Source organism: Ciconia boyciana, chromosome 1 (assembly GCF_034638445.1).
Source record: "Ciconia boyciana chromosome 1, ASM3463844v1, whole genome shotgun sequence".
In the NCBI taxonomy this organism is placed as follows: Eukaryota; Metazoa; Chordata; class Aves; order Ciconiiformes; family Ciconiidae; genus Ciconia; species Ciconia boyciana.
The window spans coordinates 56,963,325-56,984,865 of NC_132934.1; the positions used below are offsets into that span (position 1 = coordinate 56,963,325).

At 47.3% G+C, this 21,541-nt stretch overlaps 1 protein-coding gene and 1 long non-coding RNA gene across 2 annotated transcripts in view; both read left to right on the forward strand.

Moving 5' to 3' along the window:
• The window catches only part of SLC25A17 (solute carrier family 25 member 17), a 42,153-nt gene extending 21,363 nt beyond the window's left edge, over positions 1-20,790 (forward strand). Inside the window, exon 9 of the mRNA XM_072868478.1 lies at positions 17,525-20,790. Within this exon, the coding sequence (XP_072724579.1) occupies positions 17,525-17,768 (244 nt within the window). The 3' untranslated portion in view covers positions 17,769-20,790. The remainder of the gene's footprint in view (positions 1-17,524) is intronic.
• Positions 6,946-17,517, forward strand: LOC140654778 (uncharacterized). The gene is made up of 3 exons (XR_012043523.1): positions 6,946-7,637; positions 8,935-10,079; positions 10,582-17,517. It is a non-coding gene; the product is annotated as an uncharacterized lncRNA (long non-coding RNA).
• Positions 20,791-21,541: the final 751 nt, after the last annotated feature.

Consider the following 21,541-nt stretch of genomic DNA (forward strand, 5'->3'; position numbering starts at 1 on the left):
TTTAATGAAAGACTCTGTCAACCTCACCAGTGGAAAAGAAACAATCACAATTCTGAGAATTTCAGTGAAAATATTCTGCTGACTGAACTGAGTTACCCTGTGGAAAGATAGTCTGCTGTCTTTTTTGTGTTTTCAATAAGGGGTTTGGAATCAGTAGTATGGCTCTTAATGGGTTACCTCACTTTGAAATTCCACCTGTCAGAATCATTGCAGGAAGCTGAGAGGCTGTTGGTTTTACGCAAACGCAAAGTGGTTCTGATGCCACTTTGGCTGAAATCTTTATGGCTGCTAGGAGCTTTAGTTTGCATCTCTCGGATTTTTCTGGTCTGTGGCATGAAGGAGCAATTCCTGCAAACACAGGAAGGTTGTTCTGGTTGCTTTACCCATAAGAAAGTAAGTAAATGCTTTCTTGCATTCAAGCTGAAAAATACTTGTGTACCAGCCAGTGGTTTCAAAAGAATAAAAAAGTATCTCATTTCTGCAAAAAAGCCGGATACAGAACAACTGTATAGAGAGGAGTGCTGGCCTTTGCTGTGTCTGTGTTACTGTTAAATCTGGAATAGACATTTTGCACTAAACTCTCTACTTGGCTCTACTAACCAGTTGTTATAATGAAACAGTTTCATAAAGGGATGAAAACAGAAGTAATTGAAGCTGGGAGCATCGTCGGCCTCTTTTTAGTGATAGACCTACGGTATTTAAAACTTCTTTGTTCCTGCATTCTGCAGTGTTGATTTAGACATTAGACTGAATTTACTGAAAGACTACTTAATCTCATGTGACTGAGCTGAACTCAAGATGGTTGAGGAATTGTTCAGTCATTTGTTCAATCGGCAGGCAAATGTTCGTGTTACAGGTGGTACCTCCGCCTAAGTTTTCTCAGGTGTAGTTTGAACAGATGATGACATTTCCGTTAGAATTGCTAAAATGATTTCAGGCTTCAAAGGCGTATGTGAGTATCTTTGAGATTAAAAAAGCATAATTTGTCAAAGCAAACTATGAAAGACAATATTTCTAATCTTGGTACTAAAGCTGTAAGTCACCCATGGTAGGTAGATACTGTCAGAAGCAAAATCATAATACAATAATTTTACTATATTTTAAAATATATTTTCTGATGTCCCCCTCATAAACAAATGTATAGTTTCAGGTCTTGTTATAAAGACAAGATTCAGCTAATCTGGCTCTGGAGTTAAGTCATTTCACTGAAAAAATAGTTGTAGGAGAACTAGTTACGCATTTCCATGACAAACAGCACAAAACATACAAGTGTTGTTTTGGACAAAAGTGACTCCTAATGGATGTGGCTTGGGCATTTGGAGCTGGAGATGGACATGGAGACAGAGTATGAGATGTTGTGGCACAAGAAGCTCTACGTGCAAGTATTTGCAATGAAAGCCTCGATTCTGGGATTGCTGTGTGGCCAGTATGTAACTGCATGTTCCAGCCAAAAAATTGTGTCAATTCACTTCTAGAGAACCTGACAAGAAAATATTTTCATCTTGAAGTGAAAAACAAACCTCCTCCCTCCTTTTTCTTTTTTTTTCCTGTTTTAAAATACTATTTTTGAGGGAAGAAAGAAGAGATGATTACAAAGGACAGCAGCAGAGAGGATCGTCTGTCTTAGCCAAATTTCGTCATGGATAATTCTGTCCTTGGCTCGATTTAGGAGATGTAAATTTAATCCTGTCCTGTTCCTTCTCTTGCCTGCCCCACACTTTGACTGAAGCTAGGAGACCCTTAAGGCACCTTAGAGATTGTGAAGCAAGTGGCTCCTCAGGTATCTGTGAAGTTTGGGATGAATTCTGCTCCTATTTGTATTCTAGATCATGCCTCTCATCATTACATAGATTGTTTGCCTGTATAAATAATAGCAGGACAGTATTTAACACATTTTGGCTTCTTTTAATGTTATTCACTAAGCCTCAGGTTAGAGGTTGAGAGTTGATAGGGTATAACACATACTCTTTGTCTTAAATAATGTTGTTGAGTTGCTGAATGCTGCTAAATAGCAGTATCTGTTACAGAGCTGGTTGTACTTTGCTGGAAGAGAGTCACTCCATCGTATGGTTTGCCTCTGCTGGCTGCACCAAAGAAAATTCTTAAAACTTGAAGGTTGGCACATACCCTGTGTGGGAGGAAAACCATGATTTACCTCTAGTCTGTCCGAGAGGAATAGAGTGTAGTGCACTGTAAAGCTTCTCATACAGTTTAATCCTTCCATTATGCATCTTATTACTCATCTGCTTAGGAAGGAAAAAGGGAGTGCTGTCCTTTTGTAGTAAAGGCAGGCAAACACAGTCCATTCAGATAAAAACAGGTGAACCGTCAAGACAGGGATATTCCAGCACAGGGGTCTGTTGAAAAATGCAATTATTGCCATTGATGGAATTATTTTTCCATCACTTGTGAAAAGCATTTCTCAACTGGTGCGTGTGGGGCAGGAGAGTACAGAGCCATGGGAGAGCAGAAGCTCCTTAGGAGGCCAGCAGCACTTTTGCCTGTGCTTGGGTTTTATGTGGTTTTTCCCCCGTCCGTTTTTTTTCCCCTCCTCAATATGATTTAAAGCACAGTGTTAGATGGGGAGGCAGGATATCTAAACCAGTTGTTTTCTTATAATTGTTTAATCACCTAGTCTAAAAGGCTGAATTCTGTGTCTGCAAAGGCTGCTTCATGCGGGGGGGGGGAAAAGATGCTCTGCGTAACAGACCTCTCTCTGCTTCTTGCAGTTGCTGTCTCTTGCAGCAGAAACCTCTCATTTTTAGGGCATGCTCTGATGGCATAGCCTACAGAGACCTCATCAAAGCAAGTTTTCATGGTACGGAGAGGGGTAAGGTCCATCTCTTGCACAAGTAAAGCTGTGCACAACTGCATGGTTTGCACGGGGCTGCTCATACAGGCCCACTGTAGACCTAGCGTATAACTTCACCAGCGTGTAACATAAGGATGGAATTTACTTAATAATGTTTATAGCTTACAGGTTTTGATAGCACTAGGTAAAATAGTAAGGTTAGTTTTAGGATTTGATAAACAACAGTGAAAGAGCTTGTTTTGAACTGGCGCTACACCATGCAAGAAGTTGCCTGGTACAGAATTAGTTTCACTTCTCTCTTCTTCCTTTGGTTTGTGTTTGAAAGAAACAGACTCCAGAACCTTCTGGAAAATAGTAATTTAAGAAATATATCCACCTTTCTGTTTGGCTAACAACAGTTCTCTGTGCTGTTTGTAGCAATGTATTGAATCTGTCAAAACAGCTAGGAGGACAGCGCAGCCACTTTAAGGTAAGCAGAAGCTTGCACAAAGGTAGTTTTATTTCTGCATCCTCTGCAGTCAGGGAGGTACCAGTGCAGTCATTGCAGCTGGAGGAGAGGGAAGACCTGTAATTTGGTGGTGGTTCAGATGAGAAAGCTCAGTGAGACAAGTGCCTGCCCCCATAGCTAGCAGCGATGGAGGTGTACAAGTGATAGCAAGGGCAAAAACTATCTGTGAGAGGTTCACAGATGTACATCTCCAGCATGTTAACAGATCCTGACGTAGCACTTGCGCAGTGGGTCTGGCTCACGGGGGTGCTATCGCAGCAGTAATGAACTACCCAGTTCACATCATCCCCTCAGCCAGTGGTGAGAGTCTTTGTTGTTACAATCACTGGCTAAAAAATGGGATGTATATTCTTTTGGAGCTGGAATGGTTTGGATAGGGTTTTTTTCTTGCAGAATACCCCACTACTTAGTGCTTTTAATTTACTGTGTTGTTTGCTGTGATTTTTCAAAGCACCTGAAGGAAGTGATAGGTGTGTCCAGACCTCCAGGATTTTCGCTTGGATTTTGGCTGCCCGAATTGCATTAAGGCATTTAGGAGGTCCCCCAACCACGCCGATACGTTAGGTTGTAACTGAGTCGGAAGTGACTTAAAAGGCACGCGGTTACTGGTCACATTGGGAACAGCACCTCAGAGGAACAGATTTTAAGAACAGGGAAATCCTCTTCACAATCTTGTATTTGTAGCTTTATCTCTAATGCTGAATGCCAGCTGGACACACTTACGCTGGGCTCAGGGGCATCTATGCAGAAGGGGCCTGGGATCAAACCCTTCCAGCCTCGGCGCAGGGGGATCAGCCCTGGTTTATCCATAGGAAAACACATTTTTCTGGCTTCACCCAGTGCTCAGCTCACACTGGGAGAATTGCGATCGTTAGTGCTTGTTATCCAGCTGTCGTCACAGCACAGTGTTAGTCTTATTCTTAGTAACAGCTAATCTCTTCTGTATGCTTACATCCAGATATGGAGGATGTGTTTTGGTTTTTTTCCCCAATAGGATTTATTTGGAATTAGAGACAAATGCCGATCAGGCTTTGGCAGGCTTCGCTGTAGCTTCCTTAATGAAAATTGTCTCTTTACAATTCTTGGCTTGGCCTTTCTCATCTTAATCTGTGATGGACAGAAGATTTCAGCATGTCTGGCTGGATTAGAGACGTGATAGGGCCCCACTAAATGTCCCGTTATCTCAGCTGAGTGATGGCACATCGAGGCCCAGAGTTGCTGTTTTGAACAAAAAAAATCTCCCTGTCCTGTTGTTCTTAGGAAGTTTGTCGTTCTTTTAATGTCCTTGAGGAGCTGTGGTGACTTGCTGATGTGAAGGTTTTATGAAGCGCTGCCTTTCGTGAATGCTGATGTGAGAAAACTAATTTGATGGATTTTTTTCTCATCATCTTTCCTTGTGCACATGTCCATGCAGTCCTAAGCCTTGGAGTCACCCATTGCATACAAAATAAATGTCTTCCTTTTTTCTGAATTATTTCTTCTAGACTTGACTTGTGGCTGTGAATCAAAAAATACTTCGACATCACAGTTTTATAGTTTTGAGATTCCTCAGATTACAGCAGGCAACGTATGAGTATTTTATAATTTTTTTCACAAGACAGACAGCATTTTATCTCCCTGTTGCATTTTTACTCTTTCTATAACATTTTGAAAGATACAAGTTGGAGACTTCATATGCTGCTTTCAAAACTCTTAAAGTGTTTATCAAGAATAAAACAGAATGTTCTGAGAACTGAAATATTGTATTTAGTGTTAGAGGATAAAGTGGGAAAATTTTCTCCTTTCCTCATGAGCAGGGAAGAGGACAAAGAAATGGAGAAAGAAGTAATAATTCTTACTTCCTCATTGCTTTTCTCTGGAACAAATACATATAAGCTTTATCTAAAGCTGAAAGAGAAACATTAATGGAAGTCTTTTTGTAACGGAGTGGCATGTTGGCCTCACCTTTGAGAAGCTGTATGTTTGACTGATCTTTTAAAAATGACAACTGACTCTGGAGACCTTGTAGCTCCCATCTGCAAGATGTTAACAGCTCCTGTAGCATGCCATGAGCCTTCACAGCCGAGTCTGAAACTGTATGAATTTGTGAAGCTCAGCACCCTTAAGCTCAGCAACCTGATCACGCACCTCTTCTCCTTGAGGAGCCTGTTTCATTCTTGCTGAGTTAGAGGGGGCATGATCTAGGGAGCCAGAGGGCAGTGCCTGTATTATTTGTATTTTGGGTATTTTCTGGTTTTTTTCTGTCTTCTCGTGTTTTTTGGTATGTGCCTGGTGGAGGCCGGACACCGGCAGGTGGCAGCCCAGCCCCGCTTCCCCGCTCCGCTCTCGCTGTCGGGGACCAGGCAGGGCAGTACTGAAGCAGAGGGACTTTTACGTGATCCAGAAGAAATCCAACTACAACCTGAAGATTTTGGACCTTAACCTGGAGGAAGGGTACACCAGGAGCTGGAAATGAGGATAGGGTCAATGCTGTTCTGCATAGAAAAGCTGCATCCCCTTGCTGGGGGGGGATGCTCGCTTTTGGACTATGCTGTCTGCATCATACACTGCTCGTGCAAATTGGTGGCGTTCAATTTTTTTCCATGGTGTCATTGTAGCATTATAGTGAATTAAAATCCTAGATGAACGTGAGGCCTTTGTTTTAATACGGGCAAAATTTTTGTTTGATGTCATGTCAGAACACTAACGAATTGAATGTGCTGCCTATTGCATTGAATGCTGCTGGGAAAAAAATGCTCTAGTTGGGTAAATATGTGTTGAATCAAACAAGGGACAGTTTGGTGGGAAGAAAAAGAAGTAGCCAAGTGGTGTGTTTCAGTGCAAGACATTTCAGAGGCGAGTGAAATCCATGGAGTTACACGGAATAGAAAAATTAAGTTACGAGAAGGAAGCATTTGTAAAGTGATTGTGGCAAAGGGTTATATCTGAACTCAGGACACCCCAGAGATGTGGTGGGATGATATTTTTATATTGCTGCCACCACCACCAAAACCTGCTAGGCCACTTCAGTGTAATCTTTATTTCGTAGATTTGGCATGATTTTGCGAGGCAGAATGAATTACTTGGGCTGGTAAAAACAGATGTTGCTATGTGTGATTGTTTGCATTTTGGGCGGGTTTCTTACTAGCACTTGGCTTAAAGATATCACCGGATAATTTCACAGTGCTACCAACAGTCATGATTTTGGTCTCTGCTTTCTGGTTGGTACAATTGAGTCCCTTCTAATGAACTGAGCCTGAGCCATCCTTCCTCTGCCCATCTATGACTTCATCACAGCTCTCATCCCACCTAAATATACTCCTTTTTTTTCTGAGGAGTTTGCTTTGTAGTTGCATTAGAAAGTCAGAGGTGAATGAAAGAATGTGGCCTGATAGCTCTGGAAATACACTTTTTCAGTTGTAAAAGTGTATGTGGTTTCTAGGGTGGTTGTAGTTATGGTCTTCCTTTGTTTGAGGCAGCAAATGAAGACTTTGAAGCTTTGTGTTAAGAAAACTAACCCTTTTCAATAAGAACTGTCCAAGGCAGCCACCTCTTCAGTTCAGCCCAGTTGCTTTCCAGAAGCTAGAGGGATTTAGGTTGGTTGCCACAGGGCAGTTATCTAGTATTGTATATACTGGAAGAAATGGGGAGGAAAAGTCAAAATCATCAGTTAAGCACAACGATTGTGAACTCCTTTATTCTGTCCTGACAGATCTTAATGCTCTGTCATTTTCTGTTGGTGGAAGGAAGTGTGCGGTTCTGGTAGGCGAAGGAAGGGAAAAACGAAGTAGCGTCACCCTGCTGGGGCACATCAGCGAAGGACAGATGTGCTTGTCAAAAGGCTCCTTTGCAGCACTGCTCTACAAACGCAATTAACGTTAAAACCGCATTAATGAATCTTGACTGTCCCTTCATAGCTACTTGAGCGGCTAATGTGATGTATGATATGATGTCTGAGCATGAACCTCAGCTTCCCAATGCCACACAGAAGGACATCCGACTGCTCTTGGCAGGGGTGCATGGCAGAGCCTCCCCAGACCGGGCTCAGCCAGCTGCCCTCAAGAGCAGAGGCACTGGCCATGTCCAAAGGGCTGGCTGTGGCCCAGCAGAGCAACTTCTCCTCCCTGGGGCTTCCTCCTTGCCCCTCTCTTTCCCAGGCATCTCTCAGGCACAGACTGGAGGAATTGCTCTCTGCTGTTTCCTCCCTGCAGCCCTCTTTGCTGAGGAACTCCCAAGCCCCTTGGCCAGTATACAACCAGAAATGAAGCTGTGGCCTGTGGTGTGAGGATGATGGATCCCAGTAAATGACCAGGGTCTGCATGCAAGCAGGGCCATGTGGTAAGTGGTGCATGCATTGCCCAACATCCAACTGGCTCTACCATATGATACAAAACTGAGCACAGGGCACTTTGGTACATGTGAAGAGACCTTGAGTAGTTCCTCAGGAAGGTATGTGGGCTACCAAGCTCAACAACGTGGGCTCTGTGATCCTCCAGCCATCTTAGTTCAGTTCAGACCATGTTGTAAACCTTTCCCAGGTGTTTCATGCTGTGTAAGAAAGGGAACATGTGCTTGATTTTACAGCAAAATGTGGTCCTTTTGTTTATCTCATGATTAGTAAAATGGGGATAACATCTGACCACACTCCCTGAGAGGCGAGGACTTTAAAAATCATTTCGTTGTTCAGTGCTTTGGGGTCAATGCAAATGCCATGTGAACGTGACCTGCTTTTAAGCTTGAAAAGTTAAGCTGGTTCAAAGCAGACTTTTGGAGCAATCACTGCTGACAGAATACCATCTTGCAGAGATGTGGCCAAATCAAGTTCAGGGTAGGTTACAGCAAGCGAAGTCCATCTCTGACAGCTTACAAAGCAGGTAGGCTTTCATAACCCTGTCTACCCTGGTGGTACTATTGGTGAGACAGAGCAGGAATTACAGCTTGATGCTCACTTAGAATGCTTTGCTCCAATCTAGACACAGCTGCAGAAAGTTACCTTGTCCACCAAGCATGTAGTCAGAGATGTGAACCCAATGTGGTTCCTGTTTTTTCTAACCACAAGTGGAGGTGCTTAGAAAAGCCCAGCTTACCACCAGGAGAGGCTTTGAATAACCTGGGATGGCAGTTTAACATCTTTCTTCTCTTGGCCACAATGCGACTTGTGGCTGGGGGAGTGCACTGAGCCATCTCAGCTGGTGGGGGACCTTTAGGAGACCTCCTGAACCTCAGCAACTCTGCCCGGAGATGTTGTAAGCCCAGGAATTCCCCCTGTGATGGCTGCTTTGATGAGCCAGGCTGAGTTGTTCAATGCAATTGGCTTCTTCTGAACAGGAATCTACACTGTACCAGCACCATTACAACTGGTAATGATTTATTCCTGCCCTGTCTTGCAAGGAGTCTAGTAAGAGAAGCTACAGGGACTGTGAAAGCTGCCTTTCTCCTGGTCTCCTACTGATTGTCCCTTGTGTGATGCTGCCTCTTACAGAGAGGCAGCATCATACATATTTTATATTTATATTTAAATAAATTTATTAATTTAATAATTAATTTATATTTAAATTATTTTATTTTATAGTTATTTTATATTTTATTTATTTATATTTATTTTATAATACGTATTTTGCATCCATCGTTGCAGTGATCACTACTATGGACTACAGGTAAAAAATGCAAGAAAAGCAAGTACAGTTTGAACTCACCTGGAAAGGTGAGTTTGGGTTGCTGGTTATGCAGAAGACATCAGAGATCTTCTTAGATCTTCTTACTAGCTCTCTTATTGAGAAAAGAACTGGCAGGAATGAGGACAGTCTCTAGCAAGCCATTATTTTTTATAGTTCTGCTCTCTAGTGTTCATTTTAAGATGCAAACAGAAAAGGAAGAAAGGGCCCCCTTCCTCTTTCTACCCTCACTGTACAAACCCCTTTTTGTCATGATAAGAGGTGGAAACCTTAAGCTTTAAACGCTTTTCAATGGAAAGAAAATGTGAAGCTCCTGGTTTAATTTCTCATGTGTCACTTTGCTAGGATTGGCACTAGGCAGAAAAGGAGACGATACATATAGTGGAAAAATAGTTTCCTTCTCCATGGCTAGAGTTATTTGTGCAAAATAGGGGCATAATTTTTCTCTCTGCTTTTCAGTCTTGGGATGCGAAGTTGGGATGTGGGGGAGTCAACTGGCTGAACTGATTCTCCTCAGGAGAGAATTAGTAATTTTACAGAGAATGAGTAATCTTTCCCCTTGTCCTTTTCCATAGTGGACCCAGAAAAAGAAATAGGATGGGAGCTAAAAATACTTATGCATTTTTCTTGTGGTTGTCCTTATCTGGACTATCACAGCACTCAAGGGAGTCGCAGCATTGCAGATGGATCTTTCATAAGCCAAGTGGGTGACTTTGGTCGGGGAGCGCCCAGCAGTGGAGTGTCCCCTGCTGCTTTGCCCAAGGTGAGAGTGCACGGTCCAGGATAGGAAACGAAAGACCCCGCCACGTGCAGCCAGCGAATGCGCTCAGGCTGGCTTTTGCGCACTCACACGAGCAGCTGATGAACAGTTTTCATCTGCCCCCTCCCTGCACTCACTACTGATGTTTCATGTCGGACTTACTGAATCCATTTTCCCTTCCTCCCAGGCTTGCTACTAAGCCGGGGCAGGCGACTTGGGGAGTCTGTCGTAGCATGGGGCAGTTTGCCTGCAGATGGGCGTTGAGCAGCTCCCTGTCCTGAAGGGTAGGGGACCATCGCTTCTCCTGCCTCCTTCCACTGCCATCAGGCAAGCCTTACCCCTAAGGTGAGCTACAGCCAGAAATGTCTGAAAACTCTTAGCATTGGGTCAGTGGTCAACTTCTAAAATTTCATATGTGTGTCAGAAAACAAAAGGAAAATAAATCTGTGGCTTCTGGAACACACAAAAGAGCTTGGGAGTCTCATCTGGAGTGAGATCTGGTCTTGTGAAATTTGGGCTGTTTGGTAAAAAATACCGAATGGCTCAAATTTGTGATACTGATTGAGGAAAGTTGTGGGATCGGGGTTGATTTTTCAAAGCAAGTACCTCTTGTTCTGGATCAGTTCTCAGGCAGGTGTCTGGGTTGAAATCAGACAGCAGCCATCTGTCTCGTATTAAACAGTATGTGTAGATCACTGATACAAAATTCATGCTGGGTAGTTTAAATATTTTTTAAATATAAGGTTACTCTTATAATTTCCCTGGCCAGTCGCATACATATAATTTCCACCCCACTTCGCGACCTAGACCACTTCTCCAAACATTTACAAGATTAATTCTTGCATAGATTGATTGTTCATCAAAGCGGATCAAAGCCTGAGGTGGCTGCTGGCATGCCGGCCCGGCAGTGCGGGGTGCACGGAGCTGGCACAGGCAGGGCGGGAGGTGCCATCGCTGCATCCCTGCAAGCTGAAGCACGTCTGGATGGAGCAGTCCCCGGTGTTCCCGGCCAGGAAGGGTGAGGAATCCAGTTCTCCCTTATGCAAAGGTCCCTGCATCTCATGGTGGTTTCATAAAGCACTTCAGGGCCTCTCAGGGATGAGTTTCATCCCCTTTAAGATTCCCCAGTGATAGCAGAGGAAAGAAATCCTGCCAGGTTTTGTTTGCACAGGAAGGTACTCGGGAGCAGTTGATCAAAATTAATTTCCTGACCATGTAATTGCAGGAACAGGCAAGCCCATGTGTGCTGTTTGGGTAAAGCCACTTTATTCTTTAATTCCTGTCAGCTTCTGCAGGTGGATGTGTCCACGAGGGGCTGATGGTCTCGTGGCAGGGTGAGCCAGGGACTCTCCCACTGCCAGAAGGAGGTGATACCTCTGCCTTTTCTAGGCCCCTTCTTTTTACAACCTATACTTTCTTTACCCAAGTGTAAAAAAAAAAAAAACCAACCAAACAAAAACAAACAAACAAACAAAACCCCCCCAAAACCCCAAACCAAACGAAACAAAAAAACAAACCAAAAAAACCTAAACAGCCCCAAAATGAAAAAATAACCCCATATCTTCTCCCTGGAAACATGCAAATATGTGGGAAAAATAAAATAAGTGAAAGGCAACCAAAGCAGCCTTTTTGGAGACTGATTTCTAATGCCACCAACAAAAAAATCAGCAGCATCAACCCCCTCCCGCACATGTAGGGATGGTGCTGGGCTGAACCTGCAGCCTTGCATTTCATCCCAGCTGCGCTGCAGGTGGGAACCTCCCGGCAGAGAAGGGCTGGGTAGAAGAGGCAAGTGCTGCTGCTGGTCGCCTGTAACATGAGCGGGCAGCTAATCCATGTGAAAACCTGCTGCCATTTCTGCCCCCTGCTCGTACCCCCGCATGTGCTGCTGCCATTGCCTGCCGGCTCCTGCCTTTCACCCCAGAGGCCTTGTAGAGGCTGGCATTGCCATCATCATCGTCACTCGCTCCCTTTGCACAATGTGTGGCTCGAGGAACTTTCACACGCCCGGACACCCACCTAAGGGTATTGCAAAGTATCTGCTGCTAAAATGCAACTGGCAAAACTATAAACCCTTTGCCAAAAGCCCTCTGTGCTTTTCTTTCTCCTGCACCTGGTCCTTTAGCATCCCTTCCTCCTACATCAGCTTTGCAATTTGCCCCGAAATGCAGTGTATTTGAGTAATTTGAGACCAACAGGAGCCCTGAGGTTTCCACCAAAGGCCGTTTCTCATGAAGACCATTAAGGCAGCCATCCCTTTGTGCTCGGAGGGACCCCCAGCATTGCTGGCTCTGCTGTGCTTGAAAACTGCAGCAATGTAACGTGGCAAAACCTAAAGAGAACGGGCCTGAAGCCACGTAACACTTCACAGGCCAAAACCAGCTTGTCTAATCTTCCACAAATCTGGGAATGCAATGTCCCTGTGTGCTTCCACCGAGGCAAACCTGTATGGGTACAGGGGGTCTGCCCGAGGTTCCCCCCACTACCCTCCATGATATCCTGATCGTGCGATGCAGGGTGGCTGGGACCCAGTGCCAGGCCACGGTGTGTTCCCCGTGCTGTGCCTACGCAACTCTGGTGATGTTTGTGGATCCCAGGCGTAGGTGGATCCCAGGAGCCGTTAGGAAGCTGTGATGAGGAAGGATCCTGCGTGAGCACCCTTCCCTTCCTGCCCTTGTTCCCGGCGGACTTTCCGCCCACCTCGTGCCTGCTCGGTTGCCACCAGTTCCCCGCTCCTCTGTGCTCAACATCCTCCTGCCCCTCGGCCGTGGCATGTCTCGCTGGCTGCCTGCCCCCTCAGTGCCCTGGGTGAGTTTGCTGGCCCTTCCGGAGGTGACAGCCGACCCGAGGGGCACCGGTTATTTTCAAGTTTGGAATCTGACACTGCGGATGTGCACGTCCACCAGCGGCCTCAGCAAGCACAGATGGGTTATGGGCGCAAATGGATGGGCTCCTTCTTCCGGGCTCTGAAGTTAAGGGACAGGAACCCCCCGCTCTTTGAGCTGTTCTTAATAAAAGCCCTTCTTTGTCCGTCCTAGCTATCATTCAGTGCTCCTGGCATTTCACGCCCATATGGCTTTGCTTCCTCCTGCCTCCATCCCAACCCACCCTCCCACTAATTCTGCTTTGTGCCGAAATATTCGTCTCTCAGGCAATTGGCAGCTTCATCCCCTCAGTGTGCCAGCTGCCCTGCAACCAGCAAGAAGGGTGCGCTTAGAGAAAAGGCCGGCTCCGTTTTAGCAGGTGTCAGACACCCTGCGTGCACAAAAGCTGCCGGTGAGGGACATGCTGTGCCAAGACTTAGTGATGGGAAAGAAGAACCAAGTCATGTTTTTGTCTAACATATCACTTTGAGTACACGTGTGAGAGCGGGTGGGTGAGAGCCCTTCGGAGGAGATGCTGTGGGGACCGGTGGCAGAGATTGCTGCTCTCCTGCTTTTCCTGTTCATCCTGCCTTTGTTTTCCCACTACCTCTCTCATTTTCTCTCCCTCAGTTAATCTTGTGCCGATTCAGCTCTTCTTGACAGGAGCTCAGGCTGCAGTTTTAGCAGGACCCGCTAGCACTGGCAGGGAAACATACTGATCTTTTTCTCCTGCTGCTTTTCCCCTTTTCCCTCTTCTTGGATCAACTTGCCCAACAGTACCCTCATATCAGCAACAGAAACCCCATCTTTTTGGCAACAGCTCACAGCTCCTGTCATCTCCCAGCCCCATGGCGGCTGCTGGGACCTGTCGATACTTCAGCAAAGGCAAATTAAATCAGCAAGAGATGTTCAGGAGAGGCCTGCAATAGTGCGGGGGGATTTGGCAACGGGGAGTCGCGCATGGGCTCTGGCCATGGTCCCAGCCCTGTGCTGGCGATGATGTGGAGGTCAGAATCAAGCCGTGGCTTGGATGCAGGGGTTTTGCTGCAGCTGAAGAAACTCCTGTTCTTGCCCCGTGCCTTGCAGCACCAGCCATGCCTGCCCCCATGTTGGGATCCGTTCCCGCTTTGGGAGACACTACAGGCAGGGAGTACTGTCACCTTGATGTCTCTGTGGGTGGTTGAGATTTTCCCAAAACCCCTGCGTGTATCTCTCCTTCTGACGATGCTGTAGCAGGTGCATCCCAGGGGCACCACGGTGGGTGCTGAAGCTGCGTCCCACAAGCTCCCTCCCTTCCCCCTCCTGTCTGCAGCTTACAAGAGAGCTGTGCACATCGCCCCGTTCATCATTCCACAGACACAGACACCAGGTGGGGACAGGGGACACATGGGGACATCCGTGTGAGTGGGATGAGGTTTCGCACCTCCATTCCTGAGACCCTAGAAGAGGGTTGCTGACCCAAACAGCTTGGGAGCTGCTGGTGCAACCATCACAGAGGCAGCTGGCGCGAAACCTGGAGGCGTGGGGACGAAATCCTGCCTGCTCAAATGCAGAGCTGGGGTGGCCGAGGTGCTCCAGGAGCCGAGCTGCTGCTCCTCAGCATCCCCGCCTGCCCCCTCGGCCAGGCCCCCGCTCCTCTGGCAGCAGCGACGGACCGGGTCGCTGGGGGAGAGCTGCTGGCCAAAAGCAGTTTCTCTTCTCTTCTCTTCTCTTCTGCTGTACCGGGGCAGTGGCCACGGGAGGGCAAAAGCTCCTCAGAGCAGCTAGACAATAGCAGAACGAGTTTGTCAGGCTTTTTTATTTTATTTACTGGTAATTTTAGCTGTGACATCACCAATGAAGTTGAATAATTTAAATCATCTTTTTAATAATAAAAGTGAAGCTTATTTCCCACAGAATTTCCCTTTTGTTCTTTGCTTACATACTCTTGCTTAAAACACCCTTTGGCTGTTATTAATTACATCCACCATTTTCTAAACAACTTAATCTGTGGAAATTAGAGTTTACAGAGAGGGCCAAGATCTAGTACATCTGAGAACAATATTCCTGTCCCTTTTAAACACAATTAATTTGCATTGATTCTTACAGCAGTATGAAAACAAAATGCAAGCTGTACAGCAGAGGATAAAAATATATGCCAGTGAAGCTGAGCAAATCAACTGCTTTGGGCTTTGCCCTTCCCCTGCCTCTTGGGAAGGGCTGGGTTGCAAGACTCGCAAACATAGGTGCGGGTAGAAGGGCACAACAGTAGTCCTATGTATTTTATATGGGCAGAAGGACACAATAATTGTCCTCTGTATTTTAAAAGCACACCATCACCACAGCATTAGATACTGTCACCAGCCATTTGAAAGGGGCTAAGTTGCTATTTCTGCTCTCAAGCCACTCTGCTTGGCGTCTTTGCTTTCAATGCATCGAAGAGTCCTTCATGTCCAGTGCATGAGCAATCAAATGATTCGACTATCCCCCAAAAAAGGGACAAACTCCTTATTTTATTAAGGAAATCTATTTAAAACTGAAGGGAAAAGTGGTTGTTCACCTGCCTGAAAACACTGTTTTTTCAAAACAAGCATGTAAGGTCTCCCGTAGGACAGCATGTGAGGCTGCTGCAAGGATGTTAGTATTTAAAGTTACTTTTGCAACAGAAATTGCAATTTTGGCTTCTTCAAAGGAGGGGAATCAGCACCCCAGCTTCTCTGGGATACAGAAATCAGCACATTATCCTGCAGAGCTGCTGGCACTGTAGCAGGGGAGTCCCCATCTATATATTCTCTGGGCTACAAAGATGTCAGAGTCAGTGTATTTACAATGTTTATTTTTGAGCAAAGCTGGGGTTTTCAGCCCTCAGTCACTGGCAGAGGTCAATGAGGTAGTGGCTCCAGCAGGCACGTAGCCGGCATGGATGCTGTTGAAGGGGCCTGCATAGTTTCTTGGTGGCTTTTCGTCATCTGTGTCAGGTGAAGGGAAACTCCCAGCGGGTACAAGCACACCCCCAAGGCTTTTGGGACACTCACCTATTTCAGCTCATTTGCTTCCTTTTTTTGCTCCCTGATCGTATCTCAGACTGAGCTGAACAGGATGTCAGCTTTGTGGCATGTGAAAGGAGAAGGTCACCATGAAGACTTTTCCCTTGAAATCTCTTGCTGCCCTCAAGGGGAAACTGTGCGGGTGGGTTTGGGGTACTGGTGGCACACAGTGCTCTCAGCATCCACCCCGCAGCACGCTGCTGGCTGCGGTGCTCTGCCGGGGCCGGTGTCACCAGCTACTGCTAGGGACACTGGTAGCTGATGCTCTCCAAAGCCACCCACGTTTGGGTGTGGAAGAACTTGTCCTCAAGTTCTCTTCCCATAAGTATTTGTCCAGCACAGGCTGGCAGGCTTCTCCGCCAAGCCCAATCCCATCTATCATGTGGTGCAGGACCGCTGATGGCAGCTGGTTGACATGACAACTGCATTTCCCAGCACTGGAAATAGTGTTTCCTGTTGCCCATCTTTCATTCCCATAATCCCGAGTGGAGGCTTTTGCTCTGTTTTTCTTTTATTTTCCTTCTGAGGAAGAAATAAACACATTTTTTAGTTTCCTGCTTGGAGCAAAGTGGCCGAGTCAGGACCAAAATTGCCTCTGGGCGCCTGCTTGGGGTGAAGGTGGGGACCAGGTGGTGCAGGGTGGCTGCAGACTGTCGCCTCAGTTCCCTCTGCTCCTGAGTTCACCTTTCTATGCTCTTCAGACAGGACTTTGCACAGTCTGTGGCCATCCCTCCTCTTACACTCTCTGCCTTTCAGCAGTTTTTCCTTGACCTCTTAAAACTGGAAAGCTCTGCATAGCTGCAGCCACTGCCGGCAGCCAGCCAGCCCTGTGAACACCACTTCCAACCAGCCCTCTAGAGTCCTTTTCTCCCTCTGAGCCCTTGTGCATCTCAATTTTTCCAGTAAAGCCCCCTCGCCTCCGTGACAGACCATGAGCTTTGCCTGGTCCCCAGCGTGGTGCAGGGCTGCCACCTCAGGGACCCTCCGGCCTCTTGCTGGCTCCGGGGAAGTTGCTGGCTGCTGCGGCCAGGAGCCTCAGCCAGTGGGGATGTTTGCTGGCTTTGCAGGCAACCAAATTTCAGTCTACTCCTTTTAGAGGGGTCTTAGCCCCGCTGGCTCTTACACATCCCGACTGTGTGTGTCACAGTGCACACCAAGTGCTGGTGCGGGCGATGCTGTGAGGGAGCTGCACCATCCACAGGAGCTCTCCCCACTGGCAGTCTTTTAGCTCTATGAGGGGACATTGATGGCTGGAGGAGGCAGGGCACGGCAGCCAAACCATTGCAATCGCATTCGTTTCCCCGCTGGAGAAACTTCAGGCTGAGATGAATGGCTTCAGCCCACAGAGGGATGCAGGCAAGGGATCGGAGAGAAGTGTTTTTTATAACACTTGCGGTGTTTCAGGAAAAAAGGGCAAACAAGCTCTCAGATCTCTGACCCTGGGGCTGCAGGCAGCAACGTTTGTCCTGCAACACATGAGAAATCGCCCAAACATCCCAGGGAACTTCTTTGGCAGGTCTTGGGAAGCTGAGCTCAGTGTCACTCCCCTTTCCCCAGTTGTTCATTCCCTGCTTCGAGCTGTCCCCAGCATTCGCATGGTCACTCACGACATCCTGCCTCCCAGATTTCACCTGGTTTATTTTGCATCCGGCGTCCCCTGCTTGAGTGCTTTGTGTCACCTGGCCAGCAGCCAGGCAAGGCCAGGGCAGGGGCGATGCGAGGACGGGAGCAAGCGGGGCCACCCTCACCCTGGTATAATCCTCGCTGAAGCCTTTAATGAGCCAACGCAGGGAGCAGATCTGACAAAAATGCTTTTCTGTTTGTTCTTTTAAAGCTCTGCTTAATTTTATCTTTTTCTAAATTCTACCTACTCCGACTGGTTCTCCGTGGGATGAGACAGCAATGTTGCCATGGGTGGCACAAGAGTGGTCGGCGGGGTGGCTTCTCTCAGTGGCAGAGCTCTCCTGCCAAGGGGGAGAGGCCGGGGAACCATAACACTGGATGGAAAGCCAGTTTACGAAGGAAATGCTCTTTTCATCATCAACCAAACTTCCTACCTGCACACCAATGGATGGCAGCACTGTCAAGCCTTCGCAGCAGACATCCAACAGAAATGGACTTCGCATCCAACAGAAATGGACTAGCGAATGCAATTCCTTGAGTGGTGCTAATGTAATAAACCATGCAGGTCCTCAAAGGCAAGGACAGGGGACATGGGATGGGGAGGACAGACAACAACAGCCTGGAGGTGTTTTCCTGGCCACAAGTGAGCTTAGGCCTGAAGTAGTGCTTCTCCCCTTCCCAAACAATGAGTGTCTGGAACCAGCTCTTCCTGGGCTTTGCTTGATGCAATCATGCCTAGAGAAGTCAGAAAACAGCTGGGGCCATGGACTGGACTTTATTAGGGCCTCTTGGAGAGGTTCTCGCTCAAGCAAGGCATGTAGGCAAGGGCTGGCTGAGTCATGGCTGCGGGAGAGGCTGCAGCCAGCAGATAAAAGGTCTGCATCACCAGGAGCTGTCAGAATGAGTGTTAAATTAAGTGTAAGAGAGACATGTTGTGCTTAAGGCTCAATTTACTGTTCCTTTTCACCATGAAGGCTCGCACTCATGCTTTTACTATGCCCCCTGCTTTTCAACAGAGCTTGGACTATCACTGGCTATTTAGCAGCAATATCTGCCTGGGGTTCAGCCCACGTCCACGTGTGGGCAGCTCTTTCAGGGCTGTGGTTGAAGCGAGCGGTGAACTTCAAAAGGACAACCACATGCAACAACTTATTTCACCAACTGAATAAGCAGAGCTCGGGCTGCAGGAGGCTCTGAAGTGGGGGTAGCCATCAGCTATGGCAGCAGTGGGAAGCCCAAAAGCCGTGTAAGAGGAAGCTGAACTGCAAGCAGAACTGGGGTCTGTGGCTGTGATTTGAGGAACAGGTTTTATTAGGGTGTAACACTGTGAGTGCTGTCCACTTCTGGGAGGTTTTGTATTTGCAAAGCGAATTTACCAGTGAAATTCTGTGCAATGACTGTTTTCCGATTGCTCTAGGAAACTTTACCTTTCACTGCTTCTTTCTGCCAGTTGCTCATCAGTCCCCTCAGTGGCACACAGAGCTCCAGGTGGTCTCGATGAACTCATTTCCCCTCCCTCAGATTTCCCCTGAATGTTGCAGCAGCTGGTGGCTCACACAACTGCTCCTTCTTTATCACCAGAAGCTTTCAAGGGAACCAGCTTGCTAAGACCTGAATTTCTGACACAGAGGAAAAATTTGAAGGTGAGGAAAGGCACCTTCCCAACCACTTTTGTTTATCATTGAGTAGTGAAAAAAGTCGGGGCAGAAAGGCACCCCCCTTCTTTTTTTCCAAGTGAAGATTATCTCTGAACACAGGAACAGCCCCGGTTGGTGGAACAAAGCAGGGCAACCACACAGATGGGTTTCCTTTGGCACATTTGCTTTTCCCACCTCAAACGGTCCCCTGGACAGCCTGTGGGTGTTTGTCTGGGGTTTCCAGCCCTGAGCAGGCTTCAGGATGTCTGGAAGCACCAGTATGGCCACAGACTGCTGGGTGCCTGGTGCCCACCTGCTCTGCTGGGGAAAGGCAGGCAGGACTGGGGGAGCCCCATGCTCACACATCCAGGCAGGACTGGTCATGCTCATGGCTGGCCACATGAAGCCCAGGGGCTACATTTTCCTGAAGGGCGTTTTATGGCAACACCCGTTTAAAGAGATCGAGCCCTCTTCTCCCCCTACCATATTGGGTTTTTAGCCTGGATCAGTTCCCTGATGGGGTTGAACACTTGGGTCTGTAACCCATCATGCTGGCACTGCAGAAGTGGTGGTGTGCTGAGATGCAGCTGAAGGAAGGAATGGCTGGAGATGTAAGGGGAAAGCAATGAGTCCACGAGCATTGGCATTGCTAGTGAGGACTTTGAATCAGGAGATGATGGTCTCAGACTTCTGTCCAGAGATCTACTGCACAGGCTATAGAAATAAAGCCACAGAGCTGGATCTTTTTCCCCTGAAGACCCCTGTTGCCAAGTGCTTCCCCAAGACCCCCTCGGGCGGCTCTGCTGCTGGGGATGTCCCCCTGCAGAGCGAGGTGCTGGAGCTCATGCTACTGGGTCACAGAGCCCTGCCACGGCAAATCCAAAACACAAACAAGCATGGACTGAGACAGCCTGACCTTGCTGACATCTGTGTTTTCCCTCTTGATATCACTAATGAAACAGCCCTTGAACTGGCAAATATAAGAACACTTTGCCTATTTTGGACAGTGCCCGATTTTCTCAGGATATGGATGTCTGAACTGCAAGAAAAGACATGCAGTCACGTTTGTTCCTGATGATTCTGACCTAGGCTTTGTCCAGCTACTTCCATGGTCACATTTTCAGTGGCAAGCACAAATCCCACTGTTGATTCACCGGTGTTACAGACCCATCACTGTGAGCAATAAGAGGGGTGGGTGCTCAGAGAGGATGTAGGTGTTATTCCTCCACTCCACAAGCCGTCCTGCTGGATATCCTCTGTCCTTTTACATTGCTGCCTTTGCCACAAAGCAATAAGGATAGCTAAATATTACAGTTTTCTGAAGGGACATGTGGCTCCTCCAGTGTCTCACCTAGCTATAAAACTGCTGACCAGGCAAGATGAACAAGGCTAGATCTCATTGTGAGAGGCACAGGAATACTGACAGCTGAGGTTACTTGACCCTTCCTTTTATCAAGTCTTATTTAAAGTTGCTGATGACATTGACCAGTGGTATGGGCAGAAAGTTTCTATGTTGGGTGTCTATCTGTGGCCTGTGTTGTCTCAGGAAAATTTCAGCTAAAACAACTCAGCCATTTCTTCAAACCTGACTAAGGGAAACAAGCTTTGTTAGTGTAAAAAGAAAATCGTATCCTCTTTCATTAAGGTTTTCTAACACAGCCCCGCCCTGAAGCAGGGACTTCAGATGTGAGGCTAGTCTGTCTACTACCCTCTGCTCCACGCCTGTTGAGATTATAAGCTTTTAAATAAAAACACAGAGCACCACCGTCTTGGTTCCTATATCTCCCTCAGCACGGGCAGGCGATGTCCCCAAAGCATGTGCCAACCTTGGATGGAGCAGAGCTTTCCCAGCAGTTGTTCCTCCCAGCTGTAGGATCCTGTTATGTTACTGGCATTATTTTACCTGTTTTATATATTATTGTAATTATTACATGGTGTTATGTTAATAATAATAATAAATAATAACGTTGAGAGAGACTGTCCCTGGCATGTTCAGGGCTCCCAGTATTTGTGTTCAAGTGTAGGAGCTGGGTGTGTGCTAGTAGAGGGGATAAAGGGGTTAAAACAAAAATCAGGAGATGTGGCAAAAAAATCAGTGGTAGAAATTTGGGGAACAGAGGATAATAAACAGGATCCAAAAAGAGGGAAGGATGGGGCTTGGGAGGGAGAGGACGATGCAGGACTCGGTGGCAAAACAAGAGAGAGGATTTAAACCCGTCTCCGTGTGCTTTGCTAACTGACGGGGCACTGCGGTTCATCTCCCCACCCTGCATCGGCTGAAGCAGTCCAGAGCCTTCTCCAGCGTATCAGCAGCGCTGTCACCCCAGGGCTGCTGTGCCAAGCAGAGAAATAGCAGAGCACTGCCAGCACGGCACGTCTCGCCTGCCACTGAGGGCTGGGACGGGGCGGCGGGCTCTGGCCCGGGGCCAGCCGGGGAGCCTCCCCTGCAAACAACACCCAGGCGCCAGTTTGAGCACCGATTTCTGCTATCTCGGGTGGGATGGTGAGCGCTGGGCCTGCGGGCTTTGTCTGAAGAAAGATTGCAGATGCTAGTGTGTGCTGGTAGCTCCTGGGCCTCATACGTCCATCTTGTAAAACATGCTGAGGATTTTCCCAGATTAAAAAAAGGCGCATCGCTTGGCAGACAGTTACATCTG